Source organism: Giraffa tippelskirchi, chromosome 4 (assembly GCF_054371585.1).
Source record: "Giraffa tippelskirchi isolate mGirTip1 chromosome 4, T2T-mGirTip1v1.2.pri, whole genome shotgun sequence".
Taxonomy (NCBI): domain Eukaryota; kingdom Metazoa; phylum Chordata; class Mammalia; order Artiodactyla; family Giraffidae; genus Giraffa; species Giraffa tippelskirchi.
Window position 1 is genome coordinate 168,039,149 of NC_137278.1, and position 22,173 is coordinate 168,061,321.

A 22,173-nucleotide genomic window follows, 5' to 3' on the forward strand; every position below is an offset into this window, starting at 1 on the left:
CCCTGCTACTGCCGCCCTAACGCTTCCCGGTCCCTCCCCCGCCGCAGGCCCTTCCTCGTGCTGCCGCCGCTGATGGAGTGGATCCGGGTGGCCGTGGCGCACGCCGGCCACCGCCGCAGCTTCTCCATGGACAGCGACGACGTCCGCCAGGCCGCCCGGCTGCTGCTGCCGGGCGTGGACTGCGAGCCGCGCCAGCTCAGGTAGGGCGGTGGGCGGGAGATCCCGGGGCGGCGGGGCTCTGGGAGGGCGCCCTTCCTCGCACACCGAGCCCGCGTCCCCGGTGCAGGGAGCGCGGCCGCAGCGCGCGGGGGCTCGCGGCTGGTTTGCGCCCTGGGCGGTGTGCGCGGGCAGCCTCGCTGTCACGAAGATTGAGGCTCCTCTGGTTTAAAGGAGAGACGCACGCTTGACAATAAGCAGGTGCCTCGAGTTGCAGGGACGGAGGAGGACTGGGAGCAAGGCTATGTGGGAATGCTCCTGATTCTTCGATTACAAGATATCCGTGTGCCTTGATCTTGATTCTAGGCGTATTCTTTCTATTCCGTTCTCTCTCCCTCTCATCCTGCCCCTCTTCTCTCCCTCTCTTCCTTCCCCCTCCTTCTCTCCCTCCCTCTCCCCCTCCCGCCCTCTTCTTCCCTCTCTCCCTCTCTCTACTAGAAGTAAATTATTGTCTCCCTGTAGTTTTCTAACTAAACCGTGCAGAGTAGAATTTCTGGTTGGGTCTGAGCGCGCCTGTGTTTTTTCACTTGCATGAAATGAACTGGCTCTCCCTCCATTTCTCACCCCTGCATCCAGGTCTCTCCTGCATCAAGGTGGGAATTATTCATGGACCACTCAGGGACCCCATGCATGGGGGGGGGGGAGACTCACTTTTATCCAAAGTGAAACAAAATGAAACCACTCACTCAGTTGAGTCAAAACCTGGCTGTAAATGCAGACAATACAGAAACTCAGACATAGGTGTGTGTGCATGAGTGTGTGTGCTTTCCTGACTCCCAGTTCTGTTGTCTAGGTGTCATAGACACCACTTTCAAATCCCCATTGCCCACCAGGTGAGTGTAGCCTGTCATGTGGCCAGGCTTCAGAGATTTCCACCCTTCCAGGATCTGACTGGAAGTCTGCAAGGAAGGGGAGGGTTTGCAGAAAAAAGCATAGCCCACTGAAGGCTCATAGATGCCCCACCACCCAGGGACATGCAGGGCCCTGATGGAAGTCAGCAAGCATTTATTGAAAGCTTACCACAAAGTGAGCACTGTCATAACTGCTTTACACAGACTAATTAATATTGAATGAAGTGGGTATTATTATTATGCCCACTTTACAGACAAGGAGACTGAGGCACAGATAGATAAAGTAACATGCCTAAGGTCACAAGATTTGCAAATGGTGGAGCCAGAATGTGAATTCAGGTAGCCCATACCCCCAGACCGCATAGTTCTAAACCCTGCTTTGTACTCTCCTCAGGAGGTTTCTGTCTAGACAGAATCTGTTGGTGCCACCATCCCTTACACTTTGTCACCTAGAATAACAACAGGTCTCAGGGAGAGAGACACGGGAGCAGCCATTTACTGAGCACCCACTGTGTGGTGCATATTAATTGCAATAGGAGATTTGCATTCATTACTCTGATCCCTGAAGCAGCCTCCTGAGGGTAGTGTAAACTTCCCATTTTACAGACTGGGAAGTTGTTGGTGGGACAGCTTATAGGTGTAGATGTCAGGGATACGATCCTTGTGACTCTTGCTCTGAAGCCCATCCTGTGCCCATGAGACTCTCCTGCCTCCTGTTTCATGGATGTGGCACCCTACCTGCAGGCTCACTCCTGCTGCTCCTGCTCACAGTCCCCAGCTCTGGGCTGGGATGACCTTGAGACTCCAGCTCTCCTCCTTGAAGCAAACCTGAGGCTGCTGGGTGGCGGGGAAAGTAGGATACTTCCTTAACTCTTGCTGACAAAGTACTTCTTGTTTGTCACGCTCTCAGGAAACCTCACAGCCTAAAGGGTAGGAGGTACCTGGGCTCCTGAGTCCGGTTGCCTGAGTCCACATTCCACCAACATGGCTCATTAGCTGTGCAACCTTGGGCAAGCTAGTTAACCTCTCTGGACCTTCATTTCCCCACCTCTAACATGGACATAATAATAGCAGCCCCTTCAGATATTGGTGCAAGCACAAAGCAGGATCACAAACATAAAGGACCACACTGACAATGCCTAAAAGGAAGTAAGTACTCATGACATGGTCATTTTTAGTGAGCATTATAAGGCTCTACTATCGCTGTAGTCATAATAGAGGTTCATATCTAGGTATTGCTTTATCTTAAGACTTTCTCATGTGAACCTCAAAACAAACACTCTTGTTAACTGGGAAAATTGTGCTTCCCTGTTTTACAGAGAAAGCTATCAAGGCCCAACAAGATTAGGTAACTCTTCTAACATCACACAGATGTTAAGTGACAGAGTTAGAAGTCGAACATCAAACCCAGACGCCCAGAGATATAACCAACTTTTCTGGCCCCTGCCCTGGATCTGGAGTCAGCTCGCTTGGGGGATACTGATCACCTTCTTCCAGATGCTTCTTTTCCTTTCCTAAATCCATAGACTGAACATGAACTCCAGAGACCACTGTCATCTGTAGGCCCCTTCCCCAGCACAGAGCTCTCACTGCATGGTCTAGTCACCAGGTGTGTGCTGTTCTGACCGTTGCACCAAGGATTTCAGTTTCAGGGTTTGTCCAGTCTGACACATCAGCCCTGCCATTGGGAATGTGAGTGTGATCACCCACCAGGCCACGATGCACACAGTGAGCAGGGAAACAAAGGGAGCCAGTTCACCTGCATCTCTAAGCTACTTTTAGGCATTTACCTCTCAGTTCTTGACGCATTTGTGCACAGGATGATGATTTGTGTCTAGGAAATATGCTAATTGGTTGTTCCAGCTAAATTTTCCTCATGTTTGGAAATCATTTTCAAAAAGAAAACTAAAATATAGTATTTAGTTAAAAATTCTCCTAAATAATAAATGTAAGATAAGTTCCATCAACTAGACTAAATTCAGTCTATGATATGATCAGCCAGTTGTTGTTTTTTTTTTTGAGTATCTATTTTTCAGTCTGGGCAATATATAGATACATCTATACATATATTTTCCAATCACATTTAGTGTGATGTGAAGTAGGAATTATTGTCTCCAGTTTTCAAGGGATAGGATCAAAGAAGTTTTGTTCATTTAGAGAGCCAACAATAGGTACTGGACACCTGCCTTGCACTAAGTCTTCACAGTGTGCCATCCCAAACAAATTCCACAAGGCAGACTTTATTGTCCTATTTTACAGATAGGAACACTGAGGCTAGTTGCAGTTATGGGACTTGTCCAAAATCACACAGCTACTGTAAGGCAGATGAGGTGTAAGAGGAAGGACTTTGCAAGTTTACTTGTCTCTCTGCTGTCCCAGACGTTCATCTTCAAAGTTGTTAGGCAGGCTCCTAGTTCTGAATCATTTGGAGCTTAACATACTGCTATAAGTAATCAGTCTTAGAAACAGTGTGGGTAGTTTGGTATTCTAATCGATGCAGGAACTTGGGACATGGTGTTGGCAGCTGGAGTGTCAGTGACTGTAAGAACATATAATTACCTACCAGCCGGCCAAAGTTTCCTGGTGGGAGGCAGCAGGGACACCAGCCGGGACAGAGCAAGCAGAGTCAAGGATTCCCAGGTCTGACGCTAGTGCTGCATTGGTTTTCACAGTGATCTTGGTCAGTCCTGTGGGAGCTCTCCTTTTGTCTTTATTCTGCTACAGTAAAGCCGCACCATGGCAATCAAGTTTATACCAAAGGAACACCATTTAATGCAGCTGCAGGTTGTAAACTGACAAGGGTGACCCATTTATTCTTCCTTAATTAAAGTTTCAATCATCTTTCCTTTCTTTTTCCTGTCCTTTGGGAAATGGGAGAGGAAGGAAGTAAGAATAAAGAAAAGAACAAATAAATAATACCCCCTAGCAGCATTTGTACGTTTCTTATTAGGCTTTGTACATTTTCCTATTAATAATTGGTCTTGAAACATTTCAGAAACACGAACAGTAAATGCTGCTGTTTTCCCCACATTTGTAAGAGGCAGTTCTGCTCCAGAATGAGGCTGTGTTAAAATAATGGTAGGAAAGGGTGTTCTCAAATCCTTTCTTAGCTGATAAATGACACTGACCAACAGGAGTTGGAGGTTGTTGGAACCATGAGCTCCCTCCAAGAAATGGCTAATCTTTTTGCAATTGTTTCTTAAATCCAAACCAGACTTTGAGCTGTCGAGAAGGGGTAAGTTTGGGGATGGTAAGATGCTAAGAGTATCAGACTAGGACATTACAGATAGGAACAGGAAAGCTAGTTGTGGTTACGGAGCTTGTCCAAGGTCATGCATTGTGTTCTTTCCTTTGCTCTTCTGTTACATTTTTCAAGCTCCTAAGGCCAAGCCCCACACTAGATGCTCTCATCTGTATCTGCTACTTTCTAACGGGTCACCTTGGGCAGGTCACTCTGCCCATCTCACAGACCAGGTTCATCCCCTGTAAAGATGGGGGTGACAACTGCTTCGTGGGATGGAGAACTTCATTAAGAGGTCACATATGAATTTAACAAATCTTACCACTGCTTGGTCCACCCCTCCTAACAGTTCTTAGGTCTCTTGGGCACACTTTGAGGTTAATTTGTTGTTCATTGTTCAGTCTCCAAGCCGTGGCTGACTCTTTTCTACCCCATGAACTGCAGCACACCAGGCCTCCCTGTTCCTCACCATCTCTTGGAGTTTGCCCAAGGTTAATAGGTTAATAGGTTATTTGTCTAGTTTAGGTCAAAATATGTTCTAAGACAAAGACTGCACCCCTGAGGCACCTGAACTGAAATTCTGTTGCCTCTTACACAGCCTTATAATGACAGCTAGAAGTTTGGTTTCATTTACCAAACATGTATGGGGTGCTGATGGCCCGGCAGAACCTGGGTGGGATCCAGGGACATCAAGTCAGGGAAAACTCAGCTGCTGCCCATCACATAGGAAGCAGGTCTGGTGCTGCTGGAGCTGCTGGTTCTTGTTTCCATAAGCTTCTGTGGCCCTTTAAGAAGAGAATCACCCGGTTGAGGGGAATTCCACCCCTTAGTGTCAGAAGGAAAGTTGCTGTCCACCCACTCCTTCCCCAGCCTTATGGAGCCAGGTCTTTTCTGGGCTCAGAGGAGTCTTGAGTGCTGCTGGGGAGATGCCTACAATAAGCAATAGCAAACAGATCAGCAAGATAATCTCATGGAGTCTGAATACAAAGAAAGTGAAGCAGCCTGTGGGGGAGAGAGGAACTGAGGACGGAGGGATGAAGCACCTTGGGACCTTGGAGAGGATGGGAGAGCCTGCTGTCAAGGCATACTTGGTATCCTGGCCAGGGACTTCTGGAGAAAACTGGGGGTGGGGGGACTTCTAGAGCCGCATCTGTGCCAGCCATTTCCCTTGGTCAAGTCCGCATGGGCCCCTGAATTCAGACCTGGGTCTCCCCATTCTCTCCCTCAGATCACCTGCAGAGGCCGAGCACCTGAGCCCTGCACATGCCTCTGTGGGGCCCTGGAAGGCTCCCCAACCTCTCAGAGTGGGAACTGCTCTCTCCTCTCCTCTTGAGTGCCCTTGTCCTTGCCACTCCTTGGCCTCTTCAGCTGGGCTGGCTTAAAGGTGCAGGCACGGGATGCCAGTTCCTTCACCTCCAGCAGACATAAAACTGCCCTCTGGGCCCAGAGATGACCCTGTGGGAGCTGCTGCCACCCCTGCCTGACGTCAGTGCATTAGCGCCTCCTGCAAGATGGGAAGCCGCCCTCTGCCTGCTCCCAGGAGGGGCACTTTGGGGCTCGACTGTCCTCCCCTTTCAGTGTCAGGGAGGAGCCACAGAGCAGGTCCAGGAGCAGAGCTGGCAAGATGCCCTGCACTCAGCAGGCCCAAACCAGGCCCCACTGTGTGCCTGGCCTACTGTGAGTTAGACTGGGAGTAGGTGGGCAAAGAGGTTAAGGAATTACGGAAAAATCTGGCAAATGCTCTACTATAAGGCAGTAAAGATCTAGGTCTGAGAGCTTGAAATGCAAGAGGTACCATTTGATGTGAATCCTGAGAATAAACAGATTTGCTAGGTAGAGAAGGTGAAGCTACAAGAGGAAGGGAGAGGGCAGTAGAAAAAATAAGCCCACACAGAGGGAACCACATATACAAAGGCCAAGGTGGGAATGTGTGTTGGAGGAAACATAAGGAATTGAAACTGAGAACACAGGTTCAACCAGCAGTGCTCTGAGCACCTCCTGTGGGCCAGACCCTGGACCAGACATTGGATACCACAGAGAAATCTTGGCTAAACTCAGCCCAGGGAGGGTCTTTTATGCCACACCAAAGAATTTTGACACTATCTTGTGGGAGGTAGGAGCCATCCCAGATGGTTTAGGATGGGAATGACAGCAGAGTTGTGTTTTAGAGAGAGGGGCTGGTGGCAGGAAAGATGGGCTGAGGCAGAAAGGGGACTGGAATGAAGACACTCGTGCAGGGATCCAGGTGAGAGATGCTGACAGCTGGACTGATGCAGATGCAGTGGGTATGGAGAGATGGGGAAAGATGCTAGAGAAGATAAAACTTGGGGACACATGTAGGGGGTGAGGGACTGAGCATTGTTAGAAATGGCCCTGGTGTGCTGTGGAGAGAGGGGCCTGGGGTTAGTGTGGGTACCAAGTTCCAGTTTGGAAGATGAAAGAGTTCTGAAGGTGATTGGTAGTGGTGGTTGCATGACAATGTGAATTACTTAATGCCACAGAACTGTACACGTAAAATGTTAAAAATAGGGACTTCTGTGACAGTCCAGTGGTTAAAACTCTGCGTTTCTGGTGCAAGGGGTACAGGTTTGATCACTGGTTGGGGAACTAAGGTCCCACATACTGTGTAGCATGAAAACAAATTTTTGTTTAATATTAAAATTGTCAGTTTTTCTGTTACATATACTTATTACAATTTTTGAAATTAGTCCTGATGTGATATCAAGTGAAAAGGACCATAGAGAATAGTGTATGCGGTGTCACCCTTGTGCGGAATACATAACTGAGTGTTTTCTATATTCATGTTTAGATTGTTTCTGGAAGAGTATACAGGAAACCAGTAACCAGCCAAGGAGGAGAATTAGAAAACTGGGTATATCCATTTTCTATGGCTGCTGAAACAAAGCACCACAGACTTGGTGACTTAAAAACAACAGACATTTACTGTCTCACAGCTCTGAAGGCTAGAGTCCAAAATCAAGGTGTCAGCAGGGCCATGCTCCCTCTGAAGTATCTGGAGGGGGATCCTTTCTGTTCCCTTCCAGCTGCTGGTCGCCCCGTGTTCCTCGGCTTGTAAGAGCATCACTCCAGTCTCGCCCTCCTTCTTCACGTGGCTGTCTTCTCTCTGTTTCTGTGTCTAAACCTCCACCTTCCTGTAAAGGACACCAGTCAAACTGGATGAGGGCCCACCCCCAGTGACTTCATGTAGGGCTTGGCCAGTGGCTCAGCAGTAAAGAATCAGCTTGCAATGAAGAGATGAGGGTTTGATCCCTGGGTCGGGAAGATCCTCTGGAGAAGGAAATGGCAACCCACTCCAGTGTTCTTGCCTGGAGAATCCCATGGACAGAGGAGCCTGGTGGGCTGTAATGCATGGGGTCACAAGGACATGACTTAGTGACTAAACAACAATGACCTCATCTAACTTGACTGTATCTTCAAAGACTCTATTTCTAAATAAAGTTACTTTCACTTCATAGTTGTGGGGTAGGGTGCTTAGGACTTCAGCATATCTCTGGGGGGGTGGGGGGAAACCTAATCCAGCCCATCATATGGGGGAGCCAGAAATGGGAGGGAAGTTTACTCCGCTGTTATATGCGGGAGCATGTGCATGTGATAACTCTTTCCCCTCCAGAAACTTTTATATTAGAGTTTGACTCGGGTTTCTGGGGAGTGTGCAGCTAAGGATGCTATTAACAAATACAGGACACAGACAATGTCAGAGAAGTAACAGTGGGTTCAATTTTGAAAATGTTGAGTGCCAGATGCTGCCCACTTGGTTGTCCATGGAAATGAGAGAGTCTGTGTCAGGCTCCTCCATCAGAGGAAGCTTGCCAGGGAATTAAGTGCTCATGTTATCATCTAATTAGAGAAGGAGCCAAGCAGAGTGGCTAGGAGTGCGGGCCTGTAGCCAGACTGCCTGGGTTCAAATCCTGGCTCGACTACTTACTCTCTGTGTGACCTTAGGCAAGTTATGCACTTCTCTGGGCTTCAATTTCTGTATCTATAAAATAGGAACCATAATATTCCCACTCTTTATCAGAAGAATTAAGTAAAATGATATAATTAAACCATTTTACACCACATAGGAAGGAAACTGGGCTTCCCTGGTGGCTCAGCAGTAAAGAATCTGCCTGCAATGCAAGAGACATGGGAGACACAGTTCAATTCCTGGGTCTGGAAGATTCCCTGGAGAAGGAAATGGCAACCCACTCCAGTATTCTTGCCAGGAAAATCCCATGGACAGAGGAGCCCTGTGGGTTACAGTCCATAGAATCGCAACGAGTCAGACATGGCTGAGCGACTGAACACATACACAGCAGGTAAATCATGTAGCATATTTGTATCACAGAAGATGCACATTAAATATTAGTGAATAACCTTCCTCCTCCACTGGGGACCAAGGAGGTCAGCTTCTCCCGATTGCCAAAAACAACGGCCTCAACTTCCTCTAGGAGAGACGAGGGACAAATATCTTAAAGCGATGTGCTGGTGTGCCAATAAGGGATGTGGTTTGTAGCCCAGGCTGAAGGCAGGTGTGTCTTGGCCCTTATTCTCTGGTGGCTCAGTCCCCTCTCCAGGTGCAGGAAGAAAATTGATTGGGGCTGACTGGCTTGGGGGCCACTGTCCCCACCTCAGTGATTTCCGAGTTCCTCAGGATACTCAGGTTTTATATTTTCTCTGAAGTGTGGAATTTTTGAAGACCATCGTTGGATGGTATCCTGGAACTTTGACCAAAGTGGTTGATTGTCCATAACCAGCTGTAGTTGCAACCTTAGATGAAGTCACTAGCAGGAAGCGACAACAGAAAGGAAGACGTATAGACAACAAATATGGCCCTTCATTGATGGAGTCTTGTCCCAAGTGGGCAGAGGTTAGGGAAGGGGGGCATAGAATACTCCAGAAGAAAAAGTCATAGTTCAGCCTTTATCTCAAAGAGTAGCTTCTTTCTATCTTTAGGGCTAGGCCAGAAATCTGTTTCCTTGATTGCGGGGCCTGCCACAGAACATGGCACATATTTGGAGCCCAGTAAATACTTGTTGAATGAATGGATGATACAAAGGGCTGTTACCAAGTGTGTTGCTGATACTAGACATGACAGACAAGACTTCTCCTATCTAATTCAGATGCAAAATGGCTTCAACATGGAGACAGTGGTAGGCAGGTGAGATTCAGGCAGGGAACTCAGAAGAAAGGTCTTAACTTAGATGCTTTTGGGAGGCACACTGGCAGACTGGTGGCCATTGAAGTCATGGGTGGGCCTGAAGCCCAGGAAAAGGACCAATGAAGAAGTGTCATCATGAGATAAAAGACAAGGGTTCCCAGGTCTGAGAAAAGCCTGAAGAAAGTGAGGTAGCAGATGTAGGAAACTGAGATGGGGAGGGGTTGCCAGCATCCAAGGCTATCCACAGGCAGAGAAGATGCAGACCAAAAGGAGGCGACTTGGCTTGGCAGTGCGGGAGACACCAGTGCCCGTAGCAGCAGTTTCAACAGCCCAGTGTGGGCAGAAACCAGATTGCAACAGCAGACAGTTTGCCAACACTTGGAATTTGTTCTGAGCTTGCAAAGTGTTGAAAGTAAAACAAACACATTTGGTGCTTACAGAAAGGCAGAAAATGAAATCTTAAATGGCATTTGGGGCTCACTTCCAACTGGGGCTTCAGATTCAGGCCGGCAGCTTGAGAGTGTGTAGTTTGCCATGTGGGATTTGACTTCCTGGGAACAGGGTTTTTTTTTTTGCAGGGTGCGTGGGGGGGGGTGCAGGGGGTGGGGGGTGGTCCCTCTTGAGTCTGTTAAATTTCTGTCCAAGATGCTTATTTTCTCATCTGGAGCAAACCTTCCAAACTCTAAGTGAAAATGTTAGTTACACAGGAGTGTTAACTTTCCTTAGCAATGAGCCAGCCAACCAGTACTTACCACACAGCCATATCCTTATACAAAGTCTTTCATATAAGGTCATGACAGTGGTGCTCAGGGTAACGATGAAGGAGCAGGTCCCATCCTTCAGAAAGTTTGTAGTCAACCCAGAGATTAGAACGTATGTGCCATTTTTCCGAAGTGAACTTGTCTTTTATCAGCTCGTGAAATCACCCTATGAAAGATGAAGAACCACCAGACTGGGTGATCTCCAAAGTCTTTTCTAGCTCTGTGGGTTATTCAGTTTTGTGGTCTGATGTTCTGTGTGTAAATGGTGTGACACTTTTCCCCGTGGGGGAAACTGAGGTGTGCAGAGTGTGAAAGAATGAGCAGAGCTTCAGCTCACATCTCCTGCATTGCACAGGATGACAGAGGGAACCAACAATCATGAGTTGTAGGCCAGACACTGTCCTGGGTGCTTCTCACATTGTTCAGTCTCCCCCATCTGTGTGCAAGACTTTATTTTCCTCTTCACACCTGAGGGAACTGGGGCTCCGGGAGGCTGGGAAATCTGGCTACCGTCACATGTAGAAAGAGCCTCATCTTGGATTAGAACCAGGCCTGTCTGACTCCAAAGCCCAAGTTCTCTCCACTAAAACACTAACTTCAAAAACAAATATCATATATTAATGCATGTATGTGGAATCTAAAAAAAATGGTATAGATGATCTTATTTGCAAAACAGAAATAGAGACACAGACATAGAGAACAAATGTATAGACACCAAGGGAGGAAGGGAGGGTGGGATGAACTGGGAGATCGGGGTTGACATATATACACTATTGATATTAATTATAAAATAGATAACTAACAAGACCCTGCTGTATAGCTCAGGGAACTCTATTCAGTGCTCTGTGGTGACCTAAATGGGAAGAAAATCCGAAAAAGGGGGGATATATGTATACGTTTAGCTGACTCACTTTGCTATACAGCAGAAACTAGTACAACATTGTAAGGCAACCATACTCCCATAAAAATTAATTTTTTAAGGAAACTTCAGTCAAAGAATCAGCATTGGGAAATGGGAAACAAACCTTTGAACAAGGCACACTGGTTCATCTTGGAAGGATCAGCCTCCAGCCTTAGTTCTCCTTAGATATTTTTATGCCTGTCAGTCTCTTGTGTCAATCTACACTGTCAGCATCATCCACGGCCAAAGATCCCTGTGAAGAATTAACATAAAAATAGTCCAAGATGTACCCCAATGTTCATCGCAGCACTGTTTACAATAGCCAGGACATGGAAGCAACCTAGATGTCCATCAGCAGACGAATGGATAAGGAAGCTGTGGTTCATATACACAATGGAATATTACTCAGCCATTAAAAAAAATACATTTGAATCGGTTCTACTGAGATGGATGAAACTGGAGCCCATTATACAGAGTGAAGTAAGCCAGAAAGAAAAACAACAATACAGTATACTAATGCATATATGTGGAGTTTGAAAGATGGTAATGATAACCCTATATGCGAGACAGAATAAGAGACACAGATGCATAGAACAATTTTATGGACTCTGAGGGAGAAGGTGAGGGTGGGACGTTCTGGGAGAATAGCATTGAAACATGTATATTATCATATGTGAAACAGAACACCATTCCATGTTCGATGCATGAGACAAGGGCTCAGGGCCGGGGCAATGGGATGACCCAGAGGGATGGGATGGGGAGGGAGGTGGGTGGGGAGTCCAGGAAGGGGAACACATGTAAACCCATGGCTGATTCATGTCAATGTATGGCAAAAACTATTACAATATTGTAAAGTAATTAGCCCCCAACTAAAATAAATAAATTTATAAAAAAAAAAAAAAAAACAGGTGCTATGCTCCAAAAACCAAAAAAAAAAAAAAAAATAGTCCAAGAAATGTATGAAAAGAGGCTCAACCTTACTAGTAACCCTGGAAATGCAATCTGAAACCACACCCTCCTATGTATTGCATTCCCATTAGACTGGTAGATTTGAGAAACGCTATAGAAGAGCATGGACTCTTAAACAGCACCAGAGGGGACTCTGAACCCACTTTCAAGTAAACTTGAAAACACATAATGCTACTCCTAGGTCTATACCCTGGAGAAACTCTCCCCTATGTACAAAGATGTTCATAGATGCAGTGTTTGTAATAACAAAATACAGAAAAGAGAAAGGAACAAGCTTTCTACTGGAGAACAGATGAATAAATGCTGCTATGTTCATTCACAGGAATGCCAAGTAGCAAAGAAAATAAATGAACTAGAGCTACATGTTATTATATAAATCTCAGAGACAATATTGTGCAAAAAAAGCAAGTTGAGGCAGGATTTGGGTTTAATGCTAACATTTACATAAAGCTTACCAACATGAAAAATAGTCTATATATTAGTAGGAATTCATAAAATAGTAAAAGCATATATATATAAAGCAAGATAGCTATGATAAATGTCAAATTCAGGGGAGGTGGTAATCTCAGGAGAGTAGAAGAGATGAGGGAATCAAGATAGGTGTACAGAGGTCTTTGTATTTACAATGCTTTATTTTTTCAGTTGGGTTGGGTAGTGGACATGTTGGGGTCATTGTACTACTATATATTTTATGTATGCCTAAAATAACCCATTACCAGTAAAAGCTACTTAGCCAGTGTTTGCAACAGCACATTCGAAGGCTGGCCCTGGGATACTAATAAGTATCATTTTAAAATTTGAAGTGGTTCAATAAATTTGGAAGACACTGGATTAAATAAAATTTCACACGCTTTTTAAAAAAAAATTCTGTCTTTAACAGCCCATGTTTCTTGTCAATCCCCAAAAGAAGGTCGTCCTACTAAATTATTTTACCATAGAAAGGAGTCAGCAAGCTAGAGGTGCCTGCCACCTATTTTTGTATAAGAAGTTGTATGGGGAAATAGGCATGCCCGTTTGTTTAGCATTGTTTATGACTGCTTTCACTACCAAGGCAGAGCTGAGTATTTGTGGCAGAGACCAAATGGCCCATGAAGCCTAAAATATTTACTCTTTGGCCCTTTACAGAAAAAATGTGCAGATCTGGGGACTTACTTCCCTGGCAGTCTAGTGCTTAAGACTCCATGCTTCCACTGCAGAGGGCACAATTTTGATCCCTGGTCAGGGAACTAAGATCCCGTATACCACATGGCATGGCCAAAAAAATAGAGAAAAAAAAAAATGTTTTCAATGTGTAGGTCTGTTTATGGGATTGGTGTTACTAGGAATTAATTTGGGGATTGTAACAATAGAACTTTTCCCTTTACATCTCAGGAATTGGTTCATTTATTTGTGAAAATTTTTATAAAGAAGACTATCCGTTCTTTCTAGAATTCCTTAGAAGGTGGTGTTTCATCTTTGATCTTCAGTACCCAGTGTAATAGCCACTATATATTAGTGCTTCATTGAATTGATTTAAATTAAAGATCCATTTGTGGAATGGATTAATTAGGATATAGATTCATTAGCTGTAACATACATAGGAAGTGCTGTGGCTTGGATAAGATAGTAGCTTAACATTTTCCTTATCTAACAATCAAGGCTTGGGCAGTCTAGGGTGTTATAGCAGCTCCAGGTCAGGGACCCAGGCACCCTCCCTCTTGTTGCTCTGTGATCCCTTAGGTGATACCTTCCTCTGCATAGCCCAACATGGCTGACCCCACCAGGGCTATGGCTGTCCAGTGGGAAGAGGGAAAGTAGGATAGGGCCTGCTACAGAGATTGCACACATCACTTCCTCTCACTCCCTATTGGTCAGCACTTAGCTGCAAGGGAACCTGGGAAATGTAGTCTTTATCTGGGCAGCCATGTGCCCAGCTAAAAATTCAGGTTCTACTATTCATAAACAAGGTAAAGGATTCTGGAGGACAGCAATGAGTCTCTGCCCCCAAAAAAAGATACATTAAGGGCTTGCCAAAATCAAGAGTGATTCCTTTCTGTAAGGAAAGGCTTATTTTCAACTCTTAAGCCATGAGTGGGAGGAAGGCTCAAGAGGGAGGGGGTATATAAAGAATCCGCCTGCAGTGCAGGAAACCTGGGTCTGATCCCTGGGTCGAGAAGATCCCCTGGAGAAGGGAATGGCAAACTGCTCCAGTATTCTTGCCTGGAGAATTCCATGGACAGAGGAGCCTGGCGGACTACAGTCCATAGAGTGGAAAGAGTCAGGATATGACTGAGCGGCTAACACTTTCACTTTTTTTTTTCATGGCTGATTCACAGTTGTTGTACAGCAGAAGCCAACACAGTATTGTAAAGCAATTACCCTCCAAATAATAGAATGAAATAAACCATGATGCCAGAGCAAGAGACATGTAACTACGGTTCATTATTTTCTATTCAAAGTAACATGACAACATGTTCAGATATGAACACCAGTTTGGTTCGCCTACACCTGGTGTTTGAGAGGTCTTTTTCTGCATATTTGAACAGACCTAGAATTTCTATTCTGGCAAAGTGGGTTTTGCCACTAACTGAGCATTTACTTCTAAGGAGGAGAAAGTTTTCAGGCCCCTTGCTACATCTCACAAGGCAAAGAAGATTGGCTGGGAGGAGAACATGGAATCACACTTTTGTTGTATTATCCATGGCAGGTTTAATGAGCTGGCTCTTTTCTGTACTTCAGTAGCAGCATTAAACAGCAAGTGGGCACAACTTTTGGACAAAGATTTCTCCGAACTTTGCAAGCATTACATGTTCCATTTGCTGCAATCATATAATTTTTTTCTCAGAAAGGTGCACAGAGATCTCAGTGTGACTTACTTCAGCACAAAACAGTCTCAATTTGTTCATCTTTTTGCTACCCAAAAGAAAAGGAAAACTCCTCATTGAGGGGACTTGAAGGCTCCGAAAATGAATTTGGCTTCTTTGGGAAAATGTGTTGAAGAGGGGGCCTGGGGGCCTCTATCCAAGTGAGGCCTACAGTTCTCTGATTTGCCATTTCACGATTCATTTCTGAAGGCACCATTTTATTGTCACGCTTACAGAATCCTGTAATGAGAACTGCCTGATACATGAGATGATGCAAAAAAATTGTATTTCCCTCCACCAGGGTTTCTCAGCCTCAGCACTGTTAACATCTTGGGCTGAATCACTATTGTGGCGTCATCCTGTGTATTGTAGGATGTTTAGTGGCATCTTTCACTTCTACTTGCTAGATGCCAGTAGCACCTTCCTAGTTGTGACAGCCAAAAATGTCTGCAGGCATTGCCAGATGTCCCCTGGGAGACAAAATCACCCTTGTTTGAGATACCTGCAACACCTAAAGGTATCCATAGGAAGACTTGCTAAATGACCTTAGAAGACATGAATTCTGCTCCTGAATACATCTAGTGTGAAAGTGAAAGTGTTAGTTGTCAGTCGTGTCTGACTCTCTGCGACCCCATGGACTGTAGCCCGCCGAGCTCCTCTGTCCATGGGGTTTCCCAGGCAAGAATACTGGAGTGGGTTGCCATTCTCTTCTCCAAGCAATCTCCCTATGACCCCTAGAAATTAGTGAAATCTTCTCAGGCTGCCAGTTTCCTTAGGAAGGTAAGGTATTGAGCTGAGTGCTGTCCTTTAGCACTGACCTCCTGGAATTCTGCAGGACAGAAGCTGTAACCTTGGGTCTATAATATATGAGTCAATTATATGATTGGAGGAAAGAACAATTTGGGGGCAAGAAATTTCAGTGAGGGACACAGCATGCATGCAGGCAAGAAACAGGTAGGGAAATGTATGTATGGAGTTGGAAGCAGGCCTTGTGGCTGGAATAATGAGAAGGAAGAAATGATTGGGAGGTGGGGAACTTTCCAGAGGGGCAGCCGCAAGACAACCTTGAATTTGAAGCCTGTGATTAGGAATTTAGATTTCTTTGGCACCCAACCCAGGACTTGGCATCTAGTAGGTACCCAGGCAGCATTTGAATAGAATAAAAAGAACATGGAAGGCCTTTGGTAGCACAGAGAGACAGGGGAATATGGTGGTAAGAGCGGGGCTCCAGCAATAGCCTGCCTGGTTCAAATCTCAGTTCTGTTTACTACTTTCAGGCTCTGTGACCTGGGCAATTTTCTTAGCTTCTCTGTGCTGCAGTTTCTTCTTCTGAGCAACAAAGATAAATTTCCTAGGGTTAAAGTAAGGATTAGATAAGTTCATATGTGTGAATGAGTATACTTGTGGATGTGTGTGTGCACATATATATGTGTGTATATGTATATAACAGGGCTTCCCTGGTGGTTCAATGGTAAAGAATCCACCTGCAATGCAGGAGACTTAGGCTTGATTCCTGGGTCAGGAAGATTTCTTGGAGGAGGAAATGGCAAACTGCTCCAGTATTCTTGACTGAAAAATCCCACGGAGCCTGGCGGGATGCCATCCATGGGGTCACAAAGAGTCAGACACGACTGAGCACATGCACACATATGCATATAACAAAATGTGTATATTGAAAGCATATATATATATAATAAAATATATATTAAACAAAATTAGAAAAATTCCTTGTACACAGTAAGTACTATATGAGTTTGTTATTATTATTATATCACTATTATTATTTGAAAACCAATAAAATATTTTTAGTATGTCTGGCATACTGCTTGAAATATAATAGGTGATCAGAATGAATCAACCAAGATTTCTTAAAATATTGGCTTCTTCATACCCATCTATGATACTAGAATTTATTCCATACCAACCTTGCCTAGTCCACAGCCCAAACTCAGACATCCCAGAACCAGACAAAGAACACCAATAAGTGGACCTGACTGGAAGTAAGACAAGAATGAGGCAGGTATATGCCCCACATCAAAGTTTTCCAGCTGTTTTCAAACCTTGTGCTGGTCAGCAACATGGGTGTTAGGAATACACTGACCTATAGTTTGCCCTTCTGCTCCTAGGCCTAGCATCTCTCCTTCCTTCCTAAAGTTCCCTTCCAGGCAGAGACAGAAGGCAGCTTTCCTTGTGGCTCTTTGAGAACCACTGGGCTGTTTTTGAGTAAAAGTGTAAACTGGCAAATTCTTGGGCTTGTTTCCTCCCAGGTTGGCCTCATCCAGTGCCCAGTAAGCTGGGAAACTAGACGCATTTCTCTTCCAGGAGACCCTCTTTGCTGCAGTAATAAGTATTTGCATGAAATAAAAGCAAAAACTGAGAATTAAAATGTCAGGATGGAGTCAGGGAGAAAAGCTGTTGCCCAGTAAATAGTGGTGTATGAGCACCAGAAAACACGTCAGAAACTCAAAGAATGTCCATGCTTGCAGGCACCCAAGAGCTTGACTAGCTCAACACCCCCACTTCATACATAAGGAAACTGAAGCTGTCAGTGGGGGCAAGGAAAGACCTGGGACTGGAGGACTGTTCAGATGGAGGATGGAGAAGGGGGACCGGGATTCCAGATGGCCTGATTAAATCCCTAGAAAGAGGACCTGCGATTATAACATAATAGTGTTGTATTAAGTATGCATCCCATGTATTGGGCAATTACGGTCGCACACTGTGCTGAGCGGTTCAAAAGTATCATCTCCTTTAATCCTCCTCGCAGATAGAGACAGTGAGTACTGTTGCTGTCACGCCTGCTTTGCAGACAGTGTAACAGAGGCTGAGGGAGGTTAAGCTCCCCACCCTGGGTAGCAAGGAAGAAGCCAGACAGGGATGTGGAGTCTGGTGCTGGGACCTGGGCTCCACCTCCTGCGTTGTTGCAGAAGTTTGGTGTCAGACGCTCAGACTTGGGCCTCCGTTTCCTTGCCAGTATCATGGGAATAATAATAGCAACAGTTCCTTCAAGGAGAGAATCCTTTGAAGTGGTGGGAACTGAGTACTTCGCACAGCACCTGGTACATAATGAGCATGCAGGAAGGGTAGCTTCTTTTTTATTATCACTGTTGAGGAGGTCATAGTTGTGGGAACTGTGTAGGCCTTTTGGGGTACAGGTTCCAGGGTTATGGGGAGTCCCTTTGGAAACCCAGTGGTTGCCAGCACATCACTAAGAACTGGACAGTGTAAGACTAGTCAGTAGGACCAACTCTGGATCCAGACTGCTTGAGTTCAAACCCTGACTCCTCCTTGTTAGCTGTGTGACAATGAACAAGTTAATTAACCTCTCTGTGCCTCATTTTCCTCATCTGTAGGACAGGTTCCTGATAATGATAATGCCTTCCTCATAGGGTTTATCGAGGCTTCTCAGGTGGCTCAGACAGTAAAGAGTCTGCCTGCAGGGGGGGAGACCTGGGTTCGATCCCTGGGTTGGGAAGATGCCCTGAAGAAAGAAATGGCAAGCCACTCCAGTATTCTTGCCTGGAAAATCCCATAGACGGAAGAACCTGGCAGGCTATAGTCCATGGGGTCACAAAGAGTTGGACATGACTGAGCGACTTCAATCATAGAGTTATCATGAGAGTTAAACAGTGAATATTTGTAAAAAATTTATGATATGCCTGGTCCATGGTCGTTGCTTTCTAAGTCTTTGTTAGATGAGTAAAGCATGTAATGTTAGTGTCCCTGTTTTACTCAGGAGAAACACAAAGGAGATTAAGTCACTTGTGCAGCGTTACCAGTGAGTGAGGGCAGAGCCAAGTGGTAAACCCAGGCAGTCTGGCTTCTGAGCCCACAGCCTAGGGAACTTAGCAACGTTCCACTGGAGCTCAGGGAACCTGGAAGCTGCCAGTTACCTTCTAGCACCCGCGGGGTCCGGATTGGTCCTAGGGATAGGGGAGGTGAGGGGGTCTGGGAACCTGGCTGGGCAGGCCCACCGCATCCTGAGAGGCTCTGCCTTTTCTTGCTATTGAACTGTTCCAGAAATTGTGCTTTCATCAAATGTGACTCCCATCCCTTTTCCCTCCCCAGCTGCTGTCATCACTTCCAGTTTGCTTGCAGAAGCACACAGGACAGGAATGGCAGCCCTTCTTGGGGCAGGTTTCCCCACTAGGAAAAGGGCTGCCTTTATTCCAGTAGAGTTTGTTAGATTCAGTATCTACTGTGAGGCCTTAAGAAGTGCTATTCCTAAAGTGTTCTTTAGTCTCCATGTCTGTGAATCTGCTTCTTTGAAATATAGTGTGTTTTCTGCAGTCTGCACCTCGCTTTGTGATTTATAATGATTATGAGATCTCTCACATTTAATGAGAGCTGTGTGCTAAGCTCTGTTCTCTTCCACGCACTGTACATGGATTAGCTCATTTAATCTCCACCCAAAATCCTACAAGGAAGGTATTATTACTAAAAGCTCATTTTACAGATGAGAAAACTGAACAACACAGAGGTTAAATAATTTGCCCCATGATCAAGTAGCTGCTAAATAGTAGAGCTGGGAAAAACCAGAGGTCATGCTCGGAACCTCTATGCTAACGTTAAAACTAATAAATGAATAAAATGTGTCTGAGGCTTCACCAGCTTGAATCTGTCAGTTGGAGTGCATCAAGGGGGAAAAAAAAAAAGATACCAGCAGAATGTATCCGCTCTCGCCTCAATGACGTCTCCTTCCCAGAGGAGAAAAGGCAGTGCAATTAACTGCAGTCCTCAGGCCTGCAGCCTCCTGGAAAACATCTTTCTGAAGTCATGTTCCTGAAGTGGTGGGAAATACTGACCTAGTCTCTTGGGGCTGGGGCCCTTGAGAAATCAGAGAAATTGACCACCTTGGTAGCTGACCTCTTACTTAAACTGATCAGATTTTGTATGGCATCACTGAAAGTCACTCAAAGGGAAAACCACAGGGTTGATTACCTTCCAGTAAAGCCCCAGGCGACTGGCTTAGTAGACTTCTGCATAAATAAATCCTGCACGTGGGTAGGCATGCACATTTTTCCAGGCCACAGGGGGACCTGCTGGTCCTTCTAGGACCAATCCCTCAGAGACTTTCCAGAAAGAGTAAATGGAGCTCTGAGTCGTGTGTACAGGAATGCTGCAGGAATTAAGATTTTGCAGAGTTAAATTTTCTAACAAACCCAGTTGAACAGAAAGTCATGTTTTCATAGACCTTTATGGCAATTGTTTCTTACCTGCTTCTGTTTGCCTGCCTGCATGGGCTAGCAGAATTCAGTAACCAAAACAATTACTTATTTTGCATGACCAAGGGATTCTTGATGAACAGGCTGTTCCTGGGGTCTGTTCTCAAGAGCAAACAGTGGTTCATGCATGGATCACCCATCAGTTAGTGCCATGAGGCTTCAGGCACTGTTGGGGATACAACAGATAACAGGATAGACGTGGTCCTGCCCTCAGGAAGTTGACCTGCTCATGGGAGAATGGATAGTTAGGGAGTTTGGGATGGACAGGTACACACTGCTGTATTTAAAATAGATAACCAACAAAGACCTACCGTATAGTACAGGGAACTCTGCTCAATGTTAGGTGGCAGCCCAGATGAGAGGGGAATTTGAGGGAGCATGGTGGTGGTGGTGGCAATTTAGTCTCTAAGTTGTGTCCGACTCTGAAACCCCATGGACTGTAGCCCACCAGGCATCTCTGTCCATGAGATTTTCCAGGCAAGAGTACTGGAGTGGGCTGCCATTTCCTTCTTCAGGGGATCTTTCCCAGCCTGAGTCTCCTGCATTGCAGGAGGATTCTTTACCAGCTGAACCACCAGGGAAGCTCTTGGAAGAGAACGGATATATGTATTTGCATGACTGGGTCCCTTTGGTGTCCACCTGAAACTATCACAAGTTTGTTAATCAGCTATTGTTGGTGTTGTTTAGTCACTGAGTCATGTTCAACTCTTTTGTGACCCCATGGACTGTAGCCCACCAGGCTCTTCTGTCCATGGAATTTCCCAGGCAAGAATACTGGAGTGGGTTGCCATTTCCTTCTCCAGGGCATCTTCCTGAGCCAAGGATGGAACCCATGTCTCCTGCATTGGCAGGTGGATTTGTTTTACCCCTAAGCCACCAGGGAAGTCCATAACATCTATTCTCCATTATAAAATGAAAGGTTTTTTAAAAAAGTGTGCCAGAGACTCTTCCAGTGGTCCAGTGGTTAAGACTCTACCTTCTAATGCAGGGGGCATGGGTTTGATCTCTGGTCAGAAGATCCCATGTGCCACACGGGGTGGCCAAAGAAATTAATTTAAAAAGTGTGCCAAAAAAGAAAAAAAAAAAAACAAGCTTTTTAAAAAGTGAAAAAGTAAATCAATAAAATAGTCAGAGGCTGTGAAAGGTGCTAACAAGGAGACAGATGGCCTGGAGCTGAGGTGTATAAAGATAGGAGAGAAATTTGCCTTCCTTTAGATGGTCAATGAAGACGTCCTTTGGACAAGACATCCAGGCTTACACTTGAGAAGCAAGAAGGATCCAGGCCTACAAAGAGCCAGGGGAAGGGCATTCCAGCGAGAGGGAACTACACAAATAATGTCCTTGAGGTGGGAAGGACCTTGGCCAGTTGAAGGGACAGAAGAGAGAGACAAGTTGCTAGTGAGGGTGAAGGCAGAAGGGAAGCATTGGAGAGCAGGTCAGGGCCAGTCCCCCATAGCCTGGCAGGCCGTGCATGAGGAGCTGGAGTCTATTCTCAGTACATGAGAAGGCATTGAAAGATGTTAAGCAGAGGCAGAACATGGTCCTTTAGACATTTTTTAATTAATTTTTTGGCCCCACCCTGCAGCTTGTGGGATTTTAGTTCTCTAACCAGGGATTGAACCGGTGCCCTTGGCAATGAAAGTGCCAGAATCCTAACCACTGGCCCTCCAAGTAATTGCCCCATAGATGTTTTAAGCTCACTCTCAACTTGTGTGAGAGACTGGTTCAGATAAAGAGAAGAATGAAAGTGCTTTTGTGTGTGTGTGACAAATTAAATCACATGGAAAACTTTTACTAAAACATTTCAAAAGACAACTTTCCAATATATAAAAACCTAAATAACTGTCCCTTTCCAATCCTGCCATGCTAATGACCCAAGCCAAAGCTCTGTCATATTCTGAGCCTGAAAGATAAATTCGTATGTCTATGCTTGGTGCTCGACAGTCCTTGTTTGTCAGCAACTGTCTAGAATATCACAGACCTGAGATTTAAAAATATGCCCAGA

At 45.4% G+C, this 22,173-nt stretch overlaps 1 protein-coding gene across 2 annotated transcripts in view; it reads left to right on the plus strand.

The window, feature by feature from the left end:
• ABTB3 (ankyrin repeat and BTB domain containing 3) overlaps positions 1 to 22,173 on the plus strand; it is a 462,092-nt gene that overhangs the window by 385,196 nt on the left and 54,723 nt on the right. For both annotated transcript variants that reach the window (XM_081591335.1, XM_081591336.1), the window contains one exon: positions 48 to 200. In XM_081591335.1, coding sequence (XP_081447461.1) covers positions 48 to 200 — 153 coding nt within the window. The remainder of the gene's footprint in view (positions 1 to 47; positions 201 to 22,173) is intronic.